At 42.2% G+C, this 20,108-nt stretch overlaps 1 protein-coding gene across 4 annotated transcripts in view; it reads right to left on the bottom strand.

Moving 5' to 3' along the window:
• RASGRF2 (Ras protein specific guanine nucleotide releasing factor 2) overlaps positions 1 to 20,108 on the bottom strand; it is a 231,173-nt gene that overhangs the window by 122,616 nt on the left and 88,449 nt on the right. For 3 of the 4 annotated variants that reach the window (XM_045796370.2, XM_045796369.2, XM_087862028.1), the window contains exons 5-9: positions 16,297 to 16,550; positions 8,393 to 8,472; positions 7,807 to 8,000; positions 2,374 to 2,483; positions 1,492 to 1,610 (exon numbers count right to left, since the gene is read on the bottom strand). In XM_045796370.2, the coding sequence (XP_045652326.1) occupies positions 1,492 to 1,610; positions 2,374 to 2,483; positions 7,807 to 8,000; positions 8,393 to 8,472; positions 16,297 to 16,550 (757 nt within the window). Of the gene's footprint in view, positions 1 to 1,151; positions 1,302 to 1,491; positions 1,611 to 2,373; positions 2,484 to 7,806; positions 8,001 to 8,392; positions 8,473 to 16,296; positions 16,551 to 20,108 lie in introns of all 4 variants that reach the window. The other variant, XM_087862029.1, reaches the window with a different exon arrangement.

The raw sequence follows: 20,108 nt of genomic DNA on the forward strand, positions 1-20,108 counted from the left end.
CTGGGAGCGACTGGCGTGCCAACGTGGACCTGTAATAAACAAGAGGACGAAACACACGCACGAGCAGTGAGGGGCCTCGAAACCAGGAGGAAGGAAAATTCATTCTAACTGGCGGGAAGGGGAGAGAAAGATGAGGAGAAAATTGTAAAAGGCTCCCCAGAGGTGTCTGACCTGAGCCCGGGAGGACAAGCCAAACTTCCGCAGGCACAGAAGGGATGGATGAGGGCAGTCCCCGTCCCCAGGCTGGGGACAGCGCACGGGAAGGCACAGAGCCAGGCAAGGGCCAGGAAGGTAGGAAGCCATGTGGGGACACAGTCTGTGCGGAGGAAGAGAGGGGGATTAGGAAGGCCTGGTGTCGTTTACCACTATAGCCCACTATATTTAAAGGGAAATCAGTATCAAAAGCCAAAAATGGGAGAAGTTATCATTTCCTAAAATATACTTCCAAACTTTAACATATGTGTAACTTCTCTCTCTGTAAATAAATAATGGAAAATAGAACAGCACGTGTTACATTTTTTAAGTATTCTGTGCAAAAATTTATGTTCACAGCTCAAACAATGTCTTGTTGGATGAGGTAAAAAAAAAATGTTAAGCAGCACATTTTGGTAGGCAACGGAAATGCAAATATCTTCAAATGATATCGGCACAGTAGGAACAGGCACTACCTTAAAGGTTAATCCTAGTTCGTGCCACTGCTCGCCAAGTTCAAAACTATAAATGTGGGCAATGCGTCGTCTCAAATCAGCTCCGTGGGGCATGCTCCCTCCCCTCAGAGCACCTGAGCACCGAGCAAGGGCTGTGGCTGAGGTTTAGAGCCCTGGAGGGAGACGCGCTGTGAGGCGGCTGCTTCTCCAGGTTCAACACTCCAAAAGCTCCATACACTAGGAGATGCTTGCAAAGCACACATGCCACCAACAAGACACATTTCACCATTGCCAAAGCCCGGCGGGGGTCAAGAGACATTTCACTGGGCAACTGGAGCTGCCAACAGAATCAAATCATGTCATGTGGGGCTGATCCAGAAGTGCTGATGAAGAAGGGGAACAAGAGACAGCTGTTTTCACTGCGGACATTGTCCCCACCGCTATGTGAAAGGGCTTTGAGTAATGCAAGTTTCTCTTGGGCCTGGGCCTGCGTATCGTCGCCACCTGGCTCTGCCACGCCCATCGGCCAGACCGATCTGTCCTCCTTGGAGCTGTAGAGAACGTCTGGTCCGCTGAGGAGGACAGTCCAGTCAGAATGTAACTTATTGTCCCACTCGTGCTTTACTATTATTGTGTTGCTGTTTTTCATGGCCCCTGAAAAGAAACAGCACAAAGGTGGGCCTCAACCACAGCCTCGGTCAAGGCCATGGGGATGTCCTGCATGAACAGTATCAATCGCACAGCTACATCAAGCCTGCTCCAAAATGCCTTCCGGGATCTGCCAGTGATACTGTGACAGTCGCAGAGATCGCTAAGACCGTGGGTCCGCCGAATAAGGACTTACCTTGGCGGATGAAAGTCTGGCTGGTGTCCAGCAAGATATCACAGCCCTCTACGATCATTCTTTCTATGGCAAGGTTCTTCCTTATGTTTTCAGTGTCACTCACTTCATCGTGCATTATCCTGTCAGACACAGCACGGACAGATCTCAGGGAGACGGATTTTCTATATACTAGCCGGTGTGCAAAGAGCTCTATCTGGGATGCTCAGTTTTGAACTTGGATCAGTATAACTGAGGCTGTGGGGAGAGCAGACCTCCAGGCTTCAACCGGCCATGACTCAAACCGAAGCCAATGTATGTAACGATTCTAAATGACAAGTGGGTCAGCGACTCAAGTACCCTGGGGATACTGCTTATAAATGCAACAGGAAAGCAACATATTATTTTATGAACAGCTCCCTTCATTGAAATTAGAATGCCATATCTTAGAGGCGGAGCAAATCAGAGACCTTTATACCATTTATTCCATATAAGCTGAAGGATCACAGATGTAAATAATTCCCTGAAACAGTGAAAAGTCACGGAAAAATCCAAAATACACTTTCTTTAGCTTCTTGCCAAATATGAACACAAAGATACAACGAAAAATCATTTTCCTATTATGCTAAAAGAAATGTTAACATTTTCTAACTTAAACCCAAATATACCTATAATCTCAATTATATAAATTCACAAGCTATAAAAACACATTTTTTTTTCGTGGTTAAAATTAATGTGTAAGCTGATTCAGCACCCCCTGAAGAGCTAGCATTTCACGTTAAGGCGAATCTGAGAAGCTGCACTGTGTCTTGCTTCTTGCTCCCTGGACATAAATATATTAGGTTTCCACAGAGACTAACTCACTGCTTTCTCGAACCAAGCCTTTATTATCAGTTCTCCACATACCTGGATAGTTCCTCTAGTTTCGATTTAGCAAACTCCAGACTTTTCCTTTCCACGTGCTCATGGGGTGTGTGAGCTAGGAGTTCATGAAGTGTGATGATATACCTGGGGATCTGAATGCAGTGAAGGCCGGCATGAGCAAGAGGTCAGCATGAGTAACCCGGACGTTCTCTACTATGCTGCCATCATGTCTGAGAAGCTCGTCTCTACTTTCACAGCTGTGAAATGAACTATGCTTCAAACTTACACACACACACACACACACACACACACACACACACATTCACCAACAACACAAGAGTAATAAAATATTATGTTCCAAAGAAAGAGTGGTTTCTTTAGATTTTTTAATATAATCTTATATTTCCTAATCATAAGATTTGAAAATTGGTTCATAGGGAAACACACAGTGATTATCAAGTCACATGAGCCTGTATTTTAGATATATTTGTTCAAAAATGTTTTTTTTTTTTTTTTTTGAGAAGGAGAGAGAACATGAGCGAGGGGGAGGGACAGAAAGAGAGAGAGGGACAAGCGGACTCCCTGCTGAGCCGGGAGCCCCACACAGGGCTCGATCCCAGGACCCTGAGATGATGACCTAAGCCAAAGTCAGATGCTTAGCCGATTGAGCCAACCAGGCATCCCCACAATTTTTTTTTAATTCATAATCCTACTGCAATGTTCTAAGAATTAAAACTTAGGGGAAGATATATTCACCTTTATTAAATTCTCATCCTACTTCACCTTAACTCATCCTTCTAGCAGTAAAAAGTGTTGTTTAATTACATTATTTACTTATACTTTTGTTTATGGATAAACTACCTGAATTCTGTCAAAAGCAGAAACTCCACCAGCCCTATGAAGATTTTTAATAGAATACAGTAGAGATTTAACTCAAGTTATAGGGATCCTACATATTCATTTTTTACTGGCTTACAGACTAAAATTTTTAAGAAAGCTGGGGCAGTGGGCTTAATTTTAACAACAACACGCATGAACAACAGGAACCGTAATACTGCCGCTATGGGTCAGGTCGGAGCTCGAGGTTGGCGTGCACACCCAAAGCTCCAGAGCAACGTAAGGGTTATTTCCCCATTTTACAGAGCTAAGGAGGAAACAAAGCGTGAAGCGGTCTCACAGTAAATGCCACAGCCAGCCACGATCATGGCTCTAACTGGTGCACGAGCCCACTGGGTCCCTTCTGTGGGGCCTGGCACCTCACTGGGCCCTTGAAAAGACTTGTGAAAATGAAGAAAGTAAAACAGCCTCCAGGGTGCTGGGCGAGCTCCTTCCCTCCTGTCCCGAGGTGTCGGCAGCTCCATCCACGGATCTGCTTTTGCTCTCGTGCAGGTGGTGGCCTTCGTGGGGTTATTTACTGTTGTTTACTGCAGGCCCATGTGTATGCATGAGCACAAAGGGCAGTGCCATCAGCATAGACACGGATCTGCAGCTGACACTCTGGGACCGCGTCCTAGGGAATGTCATCGTATTAAGGTTTTGGAAGTTCAGACAGACTCCTTAGAGGAGGGAGACCGCTCCCTCTGTAAGACATGTGGAGGACACTTTCTGTCTCTCCATCCCATAAAACCTCTCCTGGAAAAGGCCCCCGGGATACGTACACTTTCACATATCCCTTCCGCCCAGTGCCATGAAGGATAACAGTTGCCTCTAAGTCAGCAGTCCTGCAAGAAAATCAAGGCAATCAACAGCTAATGCACTAAATTTTTCATAACAAAGGAGGTAGGAGTGGGAGAGCCTGACACTTAGAATGCATGCACTGAAAACCCACAAAACTAAGTTTAGTCAATAGCTTCACGATCTTCCCCCATTAATTAAGTCTATTTTAGAGAGCTCCTTGGCTAAGATTCAAGTAGATGGATTTGAAATTCAGAGACTGGCCCTTTCTACTTTCTGCTGGAGCAAAAAACGAGCCTGAAGCTGCCAAGAAGCCGGGAAAGGACGTTCTGTAGAGAAGTGGATGGCTCTCCAAAGAGCTCATCTGTAAGGCCAAGAGCTGATTATAAATCTGTTCCCCCCCAAACCAAGAATTACAGTAAGTGCTGTCCAGATGAATCTTAGTTCTCCTTTCAGTTATGGAACAATCCTTGTCACTTTATAGACATTAATTAGCTTGCTCTCCAATTACAGCGAAGAGGTGGCTGGAGCTCCAAGTGGCTGCTTTCTGGAGAACATCTCGCAGCACTGTTCTTGTCAGGGGCAGATCGCATGATTGGCTTACCTATGCGCTTATGAGCAGCTGAAGCCAATTTAAACAGTACCCGTCAAGCCACTGTCTTTGCTAATTAAAAATTATATTAATGACTACATTATTTTCCATAACAAAGTTTTTCTTGGCAACACTTGGACTTATTGGTCTGATAGTTCAATTAAGGATAAATTGAACTATCATCGAAATTCTACCATTCCTCCATGTTTCCATAGCTCAACATAGGGTGTTAACAGCAGCAACGGACTTGATAAAGAGCCCAGAAAAAGGTACAATATCACACCTTTCTCTTCTACATACACACAGGCTAAAGGCCGGCAATTGCCTCTCTGTGCCCACACCAACCTCTGCCCCCATGTCTAGACTCAAGAGAAAGTATGGCCAGAGGTCCCTTGGTGGCATGAACCAGGGTCACCTCTTCTAATGCTGCCTTATAGCAGAAGAAGTGTAGTGCTTCCGCCCCGTCCCAAGGTCTGGCCTCCACCAGAGCAAGGTGTGGGTGCCGCGGTACCACTGCCTACACAGACAGACGGGGGAAGCAGCAACGGTTACATCCTCCGAGGAAGCCAACGCTCCCTTGACTATTTCCCCTCATTTGTGAAAGAGCCCAAAGGGAACAAGAAGGACAGATGTACCTAGTAAGAAAAAACCTTCAAGGTTCTAGATGGGGCAATTTCCCCCCAAGTGTTCCATATGGTCATTCCTACGGAGAAGGCGGGAAGAAGAGACACCAAATGAACAAGACAGAGGAGAGACACCCAAGGAGAAGGAGGCTCTTCGGTAGCAAATTCTGATGGTTTCCCCTCTTGGTCTGTTCAAAATAGTTATAGGGAAGCCAATAAAATAAATGGGACAATTCAATGTTCTTTCAATTTGCACATTTCTTGCAGTTTGGACCAACTCTGGCTAAATTCTTCAAGTTTGAGGTTTCTCCCGGAAGAGCGGTTCTCATAACCAGTGCCTTTGGTCTGGAAGAAGCCAGAGAACCTCAACGTCTGACCCTTCAACTAAATTCTAGGGTTTGGGTCCACCGCAGCCTTGGGGTAAGGGTTCCTGAACAAACACCAGGCTCCTTGCACAGCCACGTAGTTACCCAACCCAAACTTTTAGAACCGGTGTAGCCCCCCCTAGGATTCCAGAGTCAGAGAGCTAGAGCTCTGGGAGATGACTAGAGCTCAGGTGCCTCAGTTTTCAGAGTAAGAAACTGAGATTTAGGTTGGTTCAATTATTTTCCTCAAAGATACAAATGAAGAGCAAGACATCCAGGTCTCCTAAAGAGTCTCAGTCCAGTGGTTCTTTCCCGACATTATGGGAATTCTTTGGAGTCCATCAAAGAGCGAAGCCATTCTTATTGGGCTTAAAATCCACAGCAAAGGAGGGCAGGTGGTAGGAGAGTATCTCAGCATTTGTAAGATGGTCCAAAGGGCTTTCCAAGGTCCTACATTCTATTGTGTTTGGACACCTCCCCTAACGCAGTTGTGTCACTTTAAAACATTGAGTGACGGGCACCTGGGGGGTTCAGTTGGTTAAGCATCTGCCTCAGCTCAGGTCATTATCCCAGGGTCCTGGGATTGAGTCCCAAGTCAGGCTCCCTGCTAAGTGGGAGTCGGCTTCTCCCTCTCCCTCTGCCCCTCTATCCTGCTCCTGCGCACGCTCTCTCTCTCTCGTAAATAAGTAAATAAAATCTTAAAATAAAATAAAACACTAAGAGAATGACACCAAGGGGAAATTAAATAGGCCTTGGGAAGACATCAATGGGCTGCCAGAAAGGGAGCTGGGTACCTCCCTGAATGTTCCATGTGCCTTTCACAACTCTATCTTTGAATATTCACCTCAGGAGAAGTTGCTGAAAAAACACAATTTCATGTATTTAATCATAACCCGGAGGTAACTGCCAAAGGTTCAAACAGAATTTCAGAACATTGCACTATATAAAGTTTGTTTCACTATAAATAAGAGCTTAAATTACAATTTTTATAAGGTTAAAAAAAAAAAGCAAACTTTTTTTTTTGCTTTGAAGTTTTTCTTGCAAAATATTTCCTCAGAGAGGCAAAGTTCAAACAACTCAGCTTCATGAAAGAACACAAGAACATTATAAAGTTTCACTGTATTTAAGTTGTTTCAAATGCATCCTTTTGGTTTTTGAAAATCTTACTAAACCTCTATGGCGACTTCCAGGATTTCAAGCAGGGTTGACAAACTTTACGACAAACAATTATGAACCAGAGCAACATTTCTTTCTGAGGCTACAAAACGATCGGCCGGGGTCAGTGATGCTGGTTCAGGGGGGCGAAGCTCTCCGCAGAAGCCCTAGCACATGATGAGGAGAATGGGTTTACCACATGACAATCTGGAGGCCTGGCCAGAAGCCCCGTAAATTCCACAATGAGAACAGTCAATGCTTGTCCAAAAGAACAGAATCGACACTTCTCAAAAGAATAGGAGACTCGATTTACATTTTGGCCTCCACAGCCCTCACTCATGGACTCTTAACGGTAAAGCCCTAGATAGAGGCAGGAACACAAGGGTGCTTGATCCCTCGGGGTGCTCTAGTGCCAGAAAGTAAATGTAAGGACAAGCCCCAGCCTCAAAGCAGCAACCCTAGGGGCCAAGGGTCCCCAGGTCCAGCCAGGGCCCCCAGAGCCTCCACAGCTTCTGTGACCGGGCCCATCCTCCTTTTGCTCCCAGAGCTCCAGACAAACTCAAGATGAGCTACATGGGCAATTTAACGAGGCGGGGAGGATGGGCAGGAAAACAAAGACTTTCCCAGCAGTCTCTCCACCCCGCAGAAGCCTTTTATGCAGCCAGCAGAGACTGGAACTTTTGCACAGCATCCTATTTCTGTAAACCTGATAATATTTTTAAACATGCTGGAGGAGGAGACTCCATGGAAGAAGTCTGTGTGGAATCTTTCTGTAAAGAGAAAATTGTGCTACTTTGCAAAAAAATCCTTCCTGATTTAATTGCTCCAAAAATGCCTGGTTCAAAGAAAAAAAAAAAAAAGATGCCTGCTTTTCTTCCCTATACTACACAGACAGAAAATGTGTGGCATATATTTGTTTATCTCAGGGTCAAGCTCAAGACGACAGATGACTGCACGTGTGCCGTAATTCCCCACAGGGCATCCTTACACACCTTGCTCCGGTCCCCGTCCGTATCAGCACGGCCAGACTGTAAGTGACTTCTGAAATGCATCCCAGATGACTTACCTGGAACATTGGATAGGTCAGGAACGTTTCCAGCATCCTCCCCTCACAGGCAGGGTTGGCTTCATACTGTTTTAAGAGTTTGTCAAAATCTCTGTTTTGCTTACAATTGGCAAGCACTTGGAGGCTGTACTGGTGATTACGCACAAATTCTTGATAAATGTTCAACATGGGGAGCAAAATATCAAACAAATCAGCTGGAAAAAAGAAGTAAACATGGCAGTTTCTCTTTGTGCTTGGTAAAGTATCGAAAGGGTGAGGAGGGACTCTGCTCCCTCCACGGGACTGGCCGAGAGCAGCTCCCAGCACCGGGGTCACACGTGCGTGGGGCCTCCCAGCTCAGATACCTGCATGACTGATCTGGTAGAATGCACCCGGGGGCAGGGCGCAACTCTAGCCCCACATGCACCAGGACAGGCCAGGGGTAAGAAAGGGCTGAAAGGGCAAAGAAACACATGCCCAGGACCTAAGGAAGCTCACAGGTCAACAGGGAAATTCGGACAGCGTAGGCTGAATGATGTTGAAGTTATTTTACTTTAACTATAGTCATATTAAGAAAAAATCTTTTATCTCTAAACCATGCACTTACCTAAAATTAGAGTAGGCCAGTTTGCTATCCTTGCTTTCAGTCCTTGGTGAAATATTTCATGAAGAAACATGATCGTTTCGCTATTTAAGAAATGGAAAAATAATATAATCCAGTCATTGTAAAGTGTCTATTTTGTTAAAGAAGCCCACTGAGCCCTTAAAGCTTTAATAAGGTCATGATAGATATGCCTCCCAGGGCCTCCAAACTGTTTACCCAATAATAATATGGATTGCACTAGCCCTCATAAAGCAACGTGCCTTTAAGACAATCTTTTTTTTTTTTTTGTACAGATTTTATTTATCTATTTGTCAGAGAGAGAGAGAGAGCACAAGCAAGGAGAGCAGCAGAGGGAGAAGTAGGCTCCCCACTGAGCAAGGAGCCCAATGCGGGACTCAATCCCAGGTCCCTGGGATCATGACCTGAGCGGAAGGCAGATGCTTAACCAACTGAGCCAACCGGGCGTCCCCCTTTCAGACAATCGTAAAAATTCAAAGAAAATTTTGAGCTAAGCTTCAAATACTGGAAGACAGTAAGCACCAAATCACTGTCATATAACTCTATCAATTTATAATAGAAACATCTTTCTACTGCTAGAATGTAGCACTTCAACTGATAATCAAAAAATTAGTTACGATCCTTCTTCTTTAAGATTTAATTCTAGATGATAACCCAGGGAAAGGACTCTCTCTTTCATTAAAATGAGTTTTGACAGAAGACGGGGGGGAAAATCCATCGCGAAGTTTTGGCAGAACTCTACCGTAACTACTCCTAAGACTCCCAGGCGGAAATGTGAAAGAATCCTCTGAAATGGACAAAGCTTACATGGAGAGACTAAACGAAGAACCATGCATTGTTAGAGATCCATATTTCTAAAAGGTTCAAGAAGAGTAATTACCAAAGCAACTTCTGCTTTCTCCTCATTACAATTAACCCACTGGCATGAACCTCTACAGCCTTTTTTTTTTTTTTAAGATTTTATTTATTTATTTGACAGAGAGAGAGACAGCCAGTGAGACAGGGAACACAAGCAGGGGGAGTGGGAAAGGAAGAAGCAGGCTCATAGCGGAGGAGCCTGATGTGGGGCTCGATCCCAGAACGCCGGGATCACGCCCTGAGCCGAAGGCAGACGCTTCACCGCTGTGCCACCCAGGCGCCCCCTACAGCCTTTTCTGAACTAACACATCCGCACGATCAGATACAGAATCGTTCATGTAAGGGAGACAGTCGGTTTGTTGAAGTCAAACTCCACTACGAGAAACGTCAATGGGAAATCCTTAACTTTTTCCAAGTGGGCCCTGAAACAAACTACACACTGCTTGATTTATTTTTCTTTTATAGAAATGTTAACTAAGCAGTGTTTGTTGTTCAAGGATTTCAACCAAAGCGAGTTTGGTGGATATAGTCTATTAGTCTTTCAACCTCCGTCCCAGCCTCCTTCTAGGTGGACAAGATGGAAAGCTAAAGCTACGCTCCCCAGCCTCCCTTGTAAATGTGGTTCTGGATGTAAGTTCCGTGCCACCAGGTGCACCGACCGATGCACTTGGGAAGACAGGGAAGGCAGGAGTAGGGTGATTTTCCTGTGGCTGAAAATCAGTCATGGAGATGTGCGTGAGTGAGGGGCCATTCCAGCACCCGGCTTCAGCGTTCTGGTTTCTAGGCAACAGCTTCCCGGACCTGAGAGGCAGACACGGGAGCAACAGTGGTGGCTATATTTTGCTAACCACTGAAGCATGTCTGCAGTGCTGTGCCCTTGAACTCAAAGCTCCAGCGGCAGCTCCCTGACATTACTCCTCTAGCTCCTCCAAAGACTTCTGTAAGCAGTGAACTCCCTCCACTCCCACAGAGGCTTCTCCTTTTAAATGTATATAACTGATTTAAATGTATATAACTGATTTATCTACTTTCATATTTTGATACCTGGATGGTTAGAAAACAGATGAAACAATCCTGCACGTAGATAGGGAGGTGATTCTTTTTAAGTATAGACTCGTGAAACTCAAAAAAATCGGGGCGGGGGGTGGCTCAGTTGGTTGAACATCAGACTCTTGGTTTCAGCTCAGGTCATGATCTCACGGTCGTGAGATCGAGCCCCTTGTTGGGGGTCGGAGCTCACAGAGTCTGCTTGTCCCTCACCCTCTGCCTCCCCCTGCTTGCTCACTCTCTCTCTCATAAATAAATTAAAAACTCTTAAAAAAAAAAAAAAAGAGGGGCGCCTGGGTGGCTCAGTCGTTAAGCGTCTGCCTTCGGCTCAGGGTGTGATCCCGGTGTTCTGGGATCGAGTCCCACATCGGGCTCCTCCCCTAGGAGCCTGCTTCTTCCTCTCCCACTCCCCCTGCTTGTGTTCCCTCTGTCGCTGGCTGTCTCTGTCTGTCAAATAAATAAATAAAATCTTAAAAAAAAAAAAAGAAATTCAAAAAAATTGACCTGCCATAACTGTACCTCCCACTTAAAGGCAAGGTAAGGAATCCAGTTAAACAACAGCAATGACAACAAACACCCTATAAGCCTCAGCTGTAAAAACATACCCCCTCAGTATGTTAACTGGAATTAAAATAAAAACTTCTTTTAAGAAAAGCAAAAAAAAAAAAAAAATAGAAACACATATCTTAAAAATAAATAAAATAAAAAAATAAAAACAAACCTCTTCAAATCTCCATTAGGGACTAGGTATAGTCAACAACTGCTAACTGTCTAACTGTGTGAAGAGCTTACAGCCTGGCCTTCCAAGAGGCACGGCACATCCCGACTCCGAATTAAACAATATGACCAACCTGGCCTTCCACACTGCAGATCAGGCAATCCAACAGTAACAACTCCCCACAGGAGACCTAAGAGCCACGCGCTGCGGGCTCTGCCGCCATCACCAGAGTGCAGTTTACCATCCCGCCCACTGTCCTCAGAGCTGTTGGAATGACATGCTTGGGTGACTGAAGCATCGCCCACATGCGAGTCTCACAGCCTGAGCAGCCCCCCCTTAGGTCCCTTGCAATGTCCCACACACTTGAGCGCGACCATTGCCCCCTCATGTGGGGAGATCTCCCTCCCACCTCACCACAGAGAAGCTTCTAACCCTCTGTTAACAAGTTACCATCCAGGGGCACCTGGTGGCTCAGTCAGTTAAGTGTCTGACTCCTGGTTTCAGCTCAGGTCGTGATCTCAGGGCACTGAGATCAGCCCCAAGACGTGCTCTGCACTCGGCATAGAGTCTGCTAGACATTCTATTTCTCCCTCTCCCTCTGCCCCTCCCCTCTCAAATAAACAAATAAATAGTTTAAAAAACCAAGTTACTGTCCATCAACCACTCTTTCTGCAGTCATCTATAGACCCCCAGCCATGCCTTTTTAAATATTTAAATGCATTTCAATTATGATCTATGATTTAGTCCCTAAAAATCTTCCTTACAGTATGGGTTTTCACTTTATAAAAACCCAGGGAAAATAACTTTTACTTCAGAATTGCCAATAACTTAAAGTAAATGCAGGCTGGGGGATGGATAAAATAAAGGGAATTGAGAGGACACATACCCTGTTGAGCGCTGAGTAATGTATAGAATTGTTGAATTATTACATTGTACATCTGAAACTAATATAACACTGTATGTCAACTATACTTCAATAATAAAAGAAAAGAAAAATAAGATAAATGCAAAAAAGCCTAATTCTTTAAAATACAAAATAAAATACATTGCAATAATTTTTGTTCTTTTTCTTAAAAAAATTTTTTTGACTACGGTTGATACACAATATTACATTACTTTCAGGTGTACAATTAGTAATTTGACAAGTTTATGCATTATACTATGCTCACCACAAGCATAACTACCACCTCTCCTGTTATATCACTATTACAATACAATTGACTGTACTTCGTATGCTCTGCTTTTTATTCCCATGGCTTACTCATCCCATAACTGGATGCCTGTATCTCCCTCTCCCCTTCACCCATTTTGCCCATCCCCTTACCCACCGCTTCTCTGGCAACCATCAGTTTGTTCTCTGTATTTATGGGTCTGATGCCACTTTTTGTTTATTTATTTATTTAATTTTAGATCCCACTTTTGAGTGGAACCACATGGTATTTGTCTTTCTTAGTCTGACTGATTTCACTTAGTAAAACACTCTCCCCATCCATGTTGTCTCACATAGCACAATCTCGCCCCTTTTTATAGCTGTGTAATATTCCAGTGTGTGTGTGTGTGTGTGTGTGTGTGTGTGTGTGCGTGTGTGTACATACCCCCCACTTTTTCCTTACCCATCGGTCTACTGATGGACACTGAAGTTACTTCCTTAAAGGAGTATACAGACAAACATACAGATGTGGGGAACATGTTAACTAACAAAACTAATATGTTACTTTCCCAGGTTTTTATAAAAACAAATAAACAAAAAAGTGGGGTGGGAACACAAAGTGTGTTGTGCCCCAGTCCCTCTGACTTGGAGAGCACCTAGGCAGCTCTTCTGCCACTTGGCAAAGTTCTAGCGTTGTCTCTTTTTTTATATGCCAGTTGCTCTTTTAAACTGTGGCTTTTACTCTGTGCCCAAGGACAGAGGAATCTGCTCCTGGCCCCTCAGTACTCTCTAGTCCCACTGCTGTTTGTAGCATCAAGGGTCGATGCCCTTTGTTACCATGTCTCCCTCTCTCTTGCTGTTCTCTTGCCCTTCTCTCTGTCTTTGGTTATGCAGAAACTGTTCAGTCAAGCCCTCCGTTCTTCTTCAGGAGGAACTGTTCTATTAATAGGTGGGTGTAATCTGTTGTGCTCCACGGAGGTGGTGAGTTTAGGGTCTTCCTACATCACCAACTTGGAGCAGAACTTCCCAGCTACTCTTTTAGCGCCTTGAGTTCTGAGCTCCAAGCTCCCAGCTCGTTGGCAGTCCTTTCTCCAACACTACTCCTGTCATAATTCTGGGCAACTCTAATATGCACAAAAAAACAGCAGTTCCATATCCTGGCCTCTAGGGGCTTTGAACCCCTCTCCTCTAGGGATCTTACCCTCCACTGACCTCAATCAACACTCCCCTGATTATACTTTAAACCTTGTCATTGTCAGTAACTGCATCCCTTCCCTATCTCAGTTTCAAGCAAACTATTCTCTGACCACCTCCTTATCTTTCAATTCACTTCCTTTAGAATTGTGACTCCAAAAATCCTTTCACTCACCAGGACCTTAATCCATGATCCTGTCATCTTATCACTGACCACCGCCCCCTCACACCATCATTTCCCTCTCCGCACAGTTTACATTGCCTGGCTCATTGTTATAATCTCTTCCTTGCCTCTACTATTCATTTCTGATTTCATCATATTAGCCTCACACAACAGCAAAAAAGCCAACCATCCATCTACTCTGCACTTGCACCCATGCAGCTGAAAGTGGCTAAAAAAAAACACAACCATCCTGACTAGTCTCACTGCAAAGTCATGCCCACCAGCCTAATAGAGTAATATAGGCTCTTCCAGCCGCCTAGCAATTATACTATATTATTTTATACCTTTCCTCTCTTACCTAACCCCAACACTTTCCTTCTATCAGCACTGTCACCACACGTCCTTGCTTCCTAATGACATACGTGTCAAGGTACTATTCTTTTCCTCTCTATGCTTCCAACTCGATTTGAACATCATGTTCTTATCCACTTTTGTCTATGCAAGCTTATTGCTCCAGCAATTTCCCCCTCTCTCCTATATCATTTTCCCCTTGTTATCAGTGTAATTTTTATTGCATCTTAAAACACACACACTTTTTTATACTTTTAAATTTACCTCCGGGTAGCATCTTCTTTATTGGCTCCTCTCTATAGCAACACTGAGTTTTCGATACCAACTCTCTCCAATTACTACCCTTCCCTCATTCTCTCCTAAGTCCCCTTCAATGAGGCTTTGCCCCTCATCAAAGTTACCAGTAAGCTCTGTGTTAAACCCATGCTCAGTTCTCAGTTATCATTTTATTTGACCTTTTTGACATAGCTCATTCTCTCTTGCTCTGGTTTCCAGGACAACCTATTCTACTGGTTTTCATCCTACAACCCTAACTGATCCTCTTCACTCTCTTCTGTGGGTTCCTCTTCATCTTCTTCATCTCTAAACGTTGGAATATCCCAGGGCTCAGTCCTTGTTCCTCTTCTCTCATTCATCTGTGCTTACTCCCTTGGTAATCTCATGTAGACCAACAGCTTTAAATACAATTCATATGCTATTGAACCCCCAAATTTATATCTCCAGCCCAAACTCCTTCCCTGAACTCCAGACTAATATCCAATTCCTGTTCCACCGATTTCTCCATCTGGATGGCTAATAGCATCTCATGCTTGAGAAGTCTGTGACTAAAATTCTTAATCTTTCCCCCTAAACCTGTTTATACCTCAGTGTTCTCCATTTAGTGAGTAGTTACTCTATTCTTCTGTTGTTCAACCCAAAAACTTTGGACTTTCCTTCAAAACCCCACATCAAACTCATCAGGAAATCACAGTGGCTCTATTTAAAAATATACCCACTTTATCACTACCTCCATTACAATCATCTTTTGCCTATATTATTGCAATAGCCACCTGCTACAATCATCTCTCATCTGGTTTATTGAAATAGCCACCAAACTGATTTTCCTGTGCTCTATTCTCAACAGAGAAACCAGAGTGAGATTGTAAAACATAAGTTACATGATGGTACTTCTCTCCTCAAAATGCTACCAGTATCCGCCTATCTTATTTACAGTAAAAGCAAACATCTTTACAGTGTCCTATTGTTACCTCTTTTCATCCACATGGACCTTAGTTCCTCAAACAAGCAAGCCAGGTCTGCCCCAGCCTCACGCCCTTTGCACATGCTGTCTCCTCTGTCTGTGTTGCTCTTCTCCCAGACAGCCAAATGGCTTGCTTCCCCATCAACTTCAAGTCTTTATTCAAATATCAACTTATCTTTGAGGCCTTTCTGAAGGCTGGCTAGAGAAAAACTATGGCACATCCCATAATGTAAAACAATGTAGTGATTTTTTAAAAAATAGAATGCTCTTTAGATGTCAATATGGGAAGATGTCTAGAACATACTGTCAAGTGAAAAAGGCAAGTACATATTAAAGTTCACTGTCTTTTGTGTAAGAAGGGGGAAAATAACACTATATTCATATTTGATTGGATCTACATCAAGAAATACTAGAGATATAAGAAACTAATGAAAATGGTTAAATACAGAAAGTGGGAGAAGTGGGGTGGACAGAGACAGAGTAAGAATTATTTGATGTTTTTGTGTTGTTTTGAATTTTGAGCAATGTAAATGTATTATGTATTCAAAAATAAATAATTAAATTTTACATAAAACACACCCTTTCTCCCCTTTTCCTCTCCCCCTCTTGATTTTTTCCACAACACTCATCACCATATAATATACTACATATTTCACTTATTCACTATTCATTGTCTCTCTTCCCACATCAAAATTTAAGTTCCATGAAGGCAAGGATTTCTTCTTTGCTCACTGAGGAATCCTCAGCAGGAAGGACATTATAAATATTTATTGAGCAAATGAATTTGCTGCAGATTCTAACGCCCTCTGTTAGTTACTGTTCTTTCTAAAGTACGTCTGTAAAAATTACATGTAAAGACCCATTACTCACTCCATTTCCCTCAGTTTACGAAGGAGATTATCTTTCCCAACACACACGCCCACACAATGACAAGAAAACATATGTCAAATAGAGAAAAAAAAACAGAAAACTAGATGCCATGATTCAAGATAAAGACATGTAAATTTGGACAAATAGCGTAACACAAATGACAGCGTTCTTATTTTCAATATCATACACTCGTAAAGGTGAATTTATGATACCTATTCTTTTAAGAGTAACGTGAAAATTCTTTTAGGAAATAGAAATGCATTTTTCACATGACTCTTTGATTTATGCCAAGACAAACCTGTTGAGAAAAATGCTGCTGACATCATCATGGCTGATGGGAGGCTTCTTGGAGCTGGCCGCCATTCTCAGGGGCCGGAGGAAGCCATTGACCAGGATGTAGAGCTGGTGAACATACTCCGACTCGGCTTCAACCATGGTGAACACAATCTGGTTTCTCTTCCTCATACTTTCAGCATGAGGAGAACAAATGTAATCCTGCACAATAGTCTTCCATTTCCTTCTACACAACCATCCTCTCATGAAGCTCTGAACCTACAGTACAACAACAGAAAGATCTCAGGGAGCTGTGACTGTCTTTGGTAAGCCTCCCAGTAAGGATTCACATCCTGCGCCATATTAAACACTGCTTTTTCATTAATGCTTTAATGGTCCCATCACTAAAATAAATAATTTATTGTTATTTATATAATAGGCTTTATTATTATTTATATAATCAGGATTTTCCAGATAGCAGAAGAAAAGAGGATTTAAAAATAATATTTTTCTCAGCTTCACAAGTTTCTTCCATATCTTAAGCTCTTTAGGACTGCCCGTATGGACACCAGAATAGGATAATATTATATATTTAGTTATTAACTTTTTTTTAAAGATTTTATTTATTTATTTGACAGAGACAGCCAGCAAGAGAGGGAACACAAGCAGGGGGAGTGGGAGAGGAAGAAGCAGGCTCATAGCAGAGGAGCCCGACGCAGGGCTCGATCCCATAACACCGGGATCACGCCCTGAGCCGAAGGCAGATGCCCAACTGCTGTGCCACCCAGGCGCCCCTAGTTATTAACTTTTTAACAAAGGAATAACTTGAAGGTTTTTCTTTAACAATATAAAAGCAGGTATTAAGATTCTTTTAATGGTGGTAAAAAAGCACATAACTTAAAATTTACCATCCTAACCATTTTTAAGTGTATAGTTCAGTAGCGTTAAGTATTTCACACTGTTGTACAACAGATCTCCAGACCTTTTTCATCTTGCAAAACTGACACTCTATGCCTATTGTAAAACAACTCCCCACTACTCCCTTCCCTCAGCCCCTGGCACCCACCGTTCTACTTTCTGTTTCTGTTAATTTAACCACTTTAGATAGCTCTTAGAAGTGGAATCACACAGTATCTATCTTTTTGTGACTGGTTAATTTCACTTAATGTAATGTCCTCAAGGTCCATCCATGCTGTACCATGTGCCAGGATTTCCTCCCCGTTTAAGGCTGAATAATATTCCACTGTATGTACATTTTGTTTATCCATTCATCTGCTGATAGACGTGGGAGTTGCTTCCACCTCTTGGCTGTTGTGAATAGTTCTTCAGTGATCATGGGAGTGCAAATATCGCTTCAAGATCCTGTGCTCAATTCTTTCATATATATGCCCAAAAATGGGAATGCTGCATCATGTGGTAGTTCTATTTTTAATTTTTTGAGGAACGACCATACTGCTTTCCATAGCAGTTGAACCACTTCACAATCCCACCACAAGTGCATAAAGGTTCCAATTTCTCAACATCCTCATCAACGCTTATGTTCTGGTTTTTTGGTGGTGGTCATCCTAATGGGTGTGAGATGACCTTGCCCTGTGGTTTTGATTTGTATTTCTCTGATGTTTAGTGATACTGAGCAGCTTTTCATATGTATATGAATTCTCCAAAGATCATGTGTATATGACTTCATCTTTGCAGAAATGTCTATTCAAGTCCTTTGCTCATTTTTAAATCAGGTTATTTGATTTGTTGTTACTGAGAGTTTTTTTCTAGTAAGCTTAGAAAATAAGTGTTAGATGTCAGCTCATCTGACCCCTTCCATTTATACACAAGTAAACTAAATTTCATGGTAAGTCATACAGTAAAGATGCAATCAGACTTGGCATTCTTTTACCTGCTTGGTGTTAAGTGCAAGGATTCTCTCCCAGCCACATGGAGAAAACACATGTTAATGATTTGCAATGGAGATTATTTTGCGAAAAGAAACGTGAAATATAAGTAAAAATCAATTCTGTAGAAAACATGATAGCCTCTCAAATTGATCTGAATTTGATTTGAAAAATAACAGACAACCCTGAGAAAGTGCACTGGCCTGTGCATTTTAGCCAACAAGTATTTACTGAACACCTTTCAAGTGTCTAGGTAAATGCTGGGTGCTAACCAGACATACCTTAACCCAAAGGTTCTGCACTAACCTTCTGGGTAACTCTGAACTCTGGTCTTCCATTTCCTCACCTATAAAATAATGGATCAAAACAATCTGAAGTCCTTTCTAAATACAAAAAAATTATATGACATTTATTAGGGTGTGTGATTTCTAAGTGGCAGATTCAGCAAAAAAGCAGGTTGCAAATCCACATATAATTGAAAGCATTAAATCACTACCAAATTTCCTTTTATTTTTTAAACAATTTTCTAAAGATTTTATTTTTATTTATTTGAGAGAGAGAGAGGGAGAGCACGGAGGGAGAGTGAGGGGAAGAGGCAGACTCCCCGCTGAGCGGAGAGCCCGCCATGTAACTCGATCCCAGGACCCTGGGATCATGACCTGAGCCAAAGGCAGCTGCTTAACCAGTTGAGCCACCCAGGAGCCCTCCAAATTTCCTTTTACTATCATTGCTATCTGTTCAACACATTCTTACACATCTTATTTTTTTCCCTACTATTGCACCCATATGGTCTAAATTATCCTGTGTTTAAACAACTACTCTTCTTTTGCATTGTTTAAAATTCTTTCATTCACCTACCAATGTTGTCATCAAACTGTCAATTTTCATGCAGGCCTTCATACAGTTGCCATGCTTCAAACAATAAAAATTAACCACATTTTAATAGAATTATGTGGGAGAAGTTAGATGCACATTATTTGGAGAACTCTAGAAGTTTCTGTGTAATATGATTAATTTCAATTTTTGGTTCCCTGAAGATAAAAAATTATGTTGACATTTGGCAAGATCAGAATAGAGAAACTAATTCATTTGAAACACCCCCTTCCATGCAGACATTAGGCTGATAGGGACATAAAGGACAATAGAATTGATTTCAAAACCTACTTAACAAGTTCAAAAATAATTTTTTAATTGCTTCTATTGAGAAATAGGAAGGCAGAAAATGTAAAAAGCATTTATCGTTATTCTTCCATTTAACAGAAGTATTTTCAAAAATCAACTTAATCGAAATTTGTGTTACATAAAATCTTTCCATTACTTAGTCAGGTATTGCCTGCTGAGCAAAAGCTGGTTTACTTACTTACTAAAAGACCAGTTTCTACCAAAAAAAAAAAAAAAAAAAAAAAAAGAAAAAAAAAAGAACGGGAAATTGTATTTTACTGATATCTGTGTTTGCAGACAACTGCATACTAAGAAAAGAAAGGCAATAGCATTAATCTTGTATCACAATAACATAAACCAAACTCAATTTAAAAAATTTTTAATTCTGAAAAGGGAATGGTGTTATTTCACTTTTTATTCCTTCAAAACTGAAAACATTGCAATTTAGTTCCAAGAAACATCTCTACTTCAAACACTGAGCAATATTTAAAGTTTTGTTACAGTTAAAGGGGAATACTTATTTAGCAAGGAAAGCAGGAATAAGAAGAAAATTAAGATGAAATAAAGATCTGAAGGTGTGTATCTAAAGATTAAGTTCTTTAACTGTGAAGCTTTTCACATAACGTTAACAAAGCTGAGTAGGTGATTGACGAGAGAATTGAGATCATGGAACCCAAACCCGAGATGACATAAATCAAACACCGTAGAAGAAAGTGAGTATTGGTGTCTGGTTAATTGCAAAAGTTGTACAGTAATACAGGACAGTGAGGTATAAAGATCGGCTGATTAT

This window comes from Ursus americanus, chromosome 5, assembly GCF_024610735.1.
Source record: "Ursus americanus isolate L20-20 chromosome 5, mUrsAme1.1.p, whole genome shotgun sequence".
NCBI lineage: Eukaryota > Metazoa > Chordata > Mammalia > Carnivora > Ursidae > Ursus > Ursus americanus.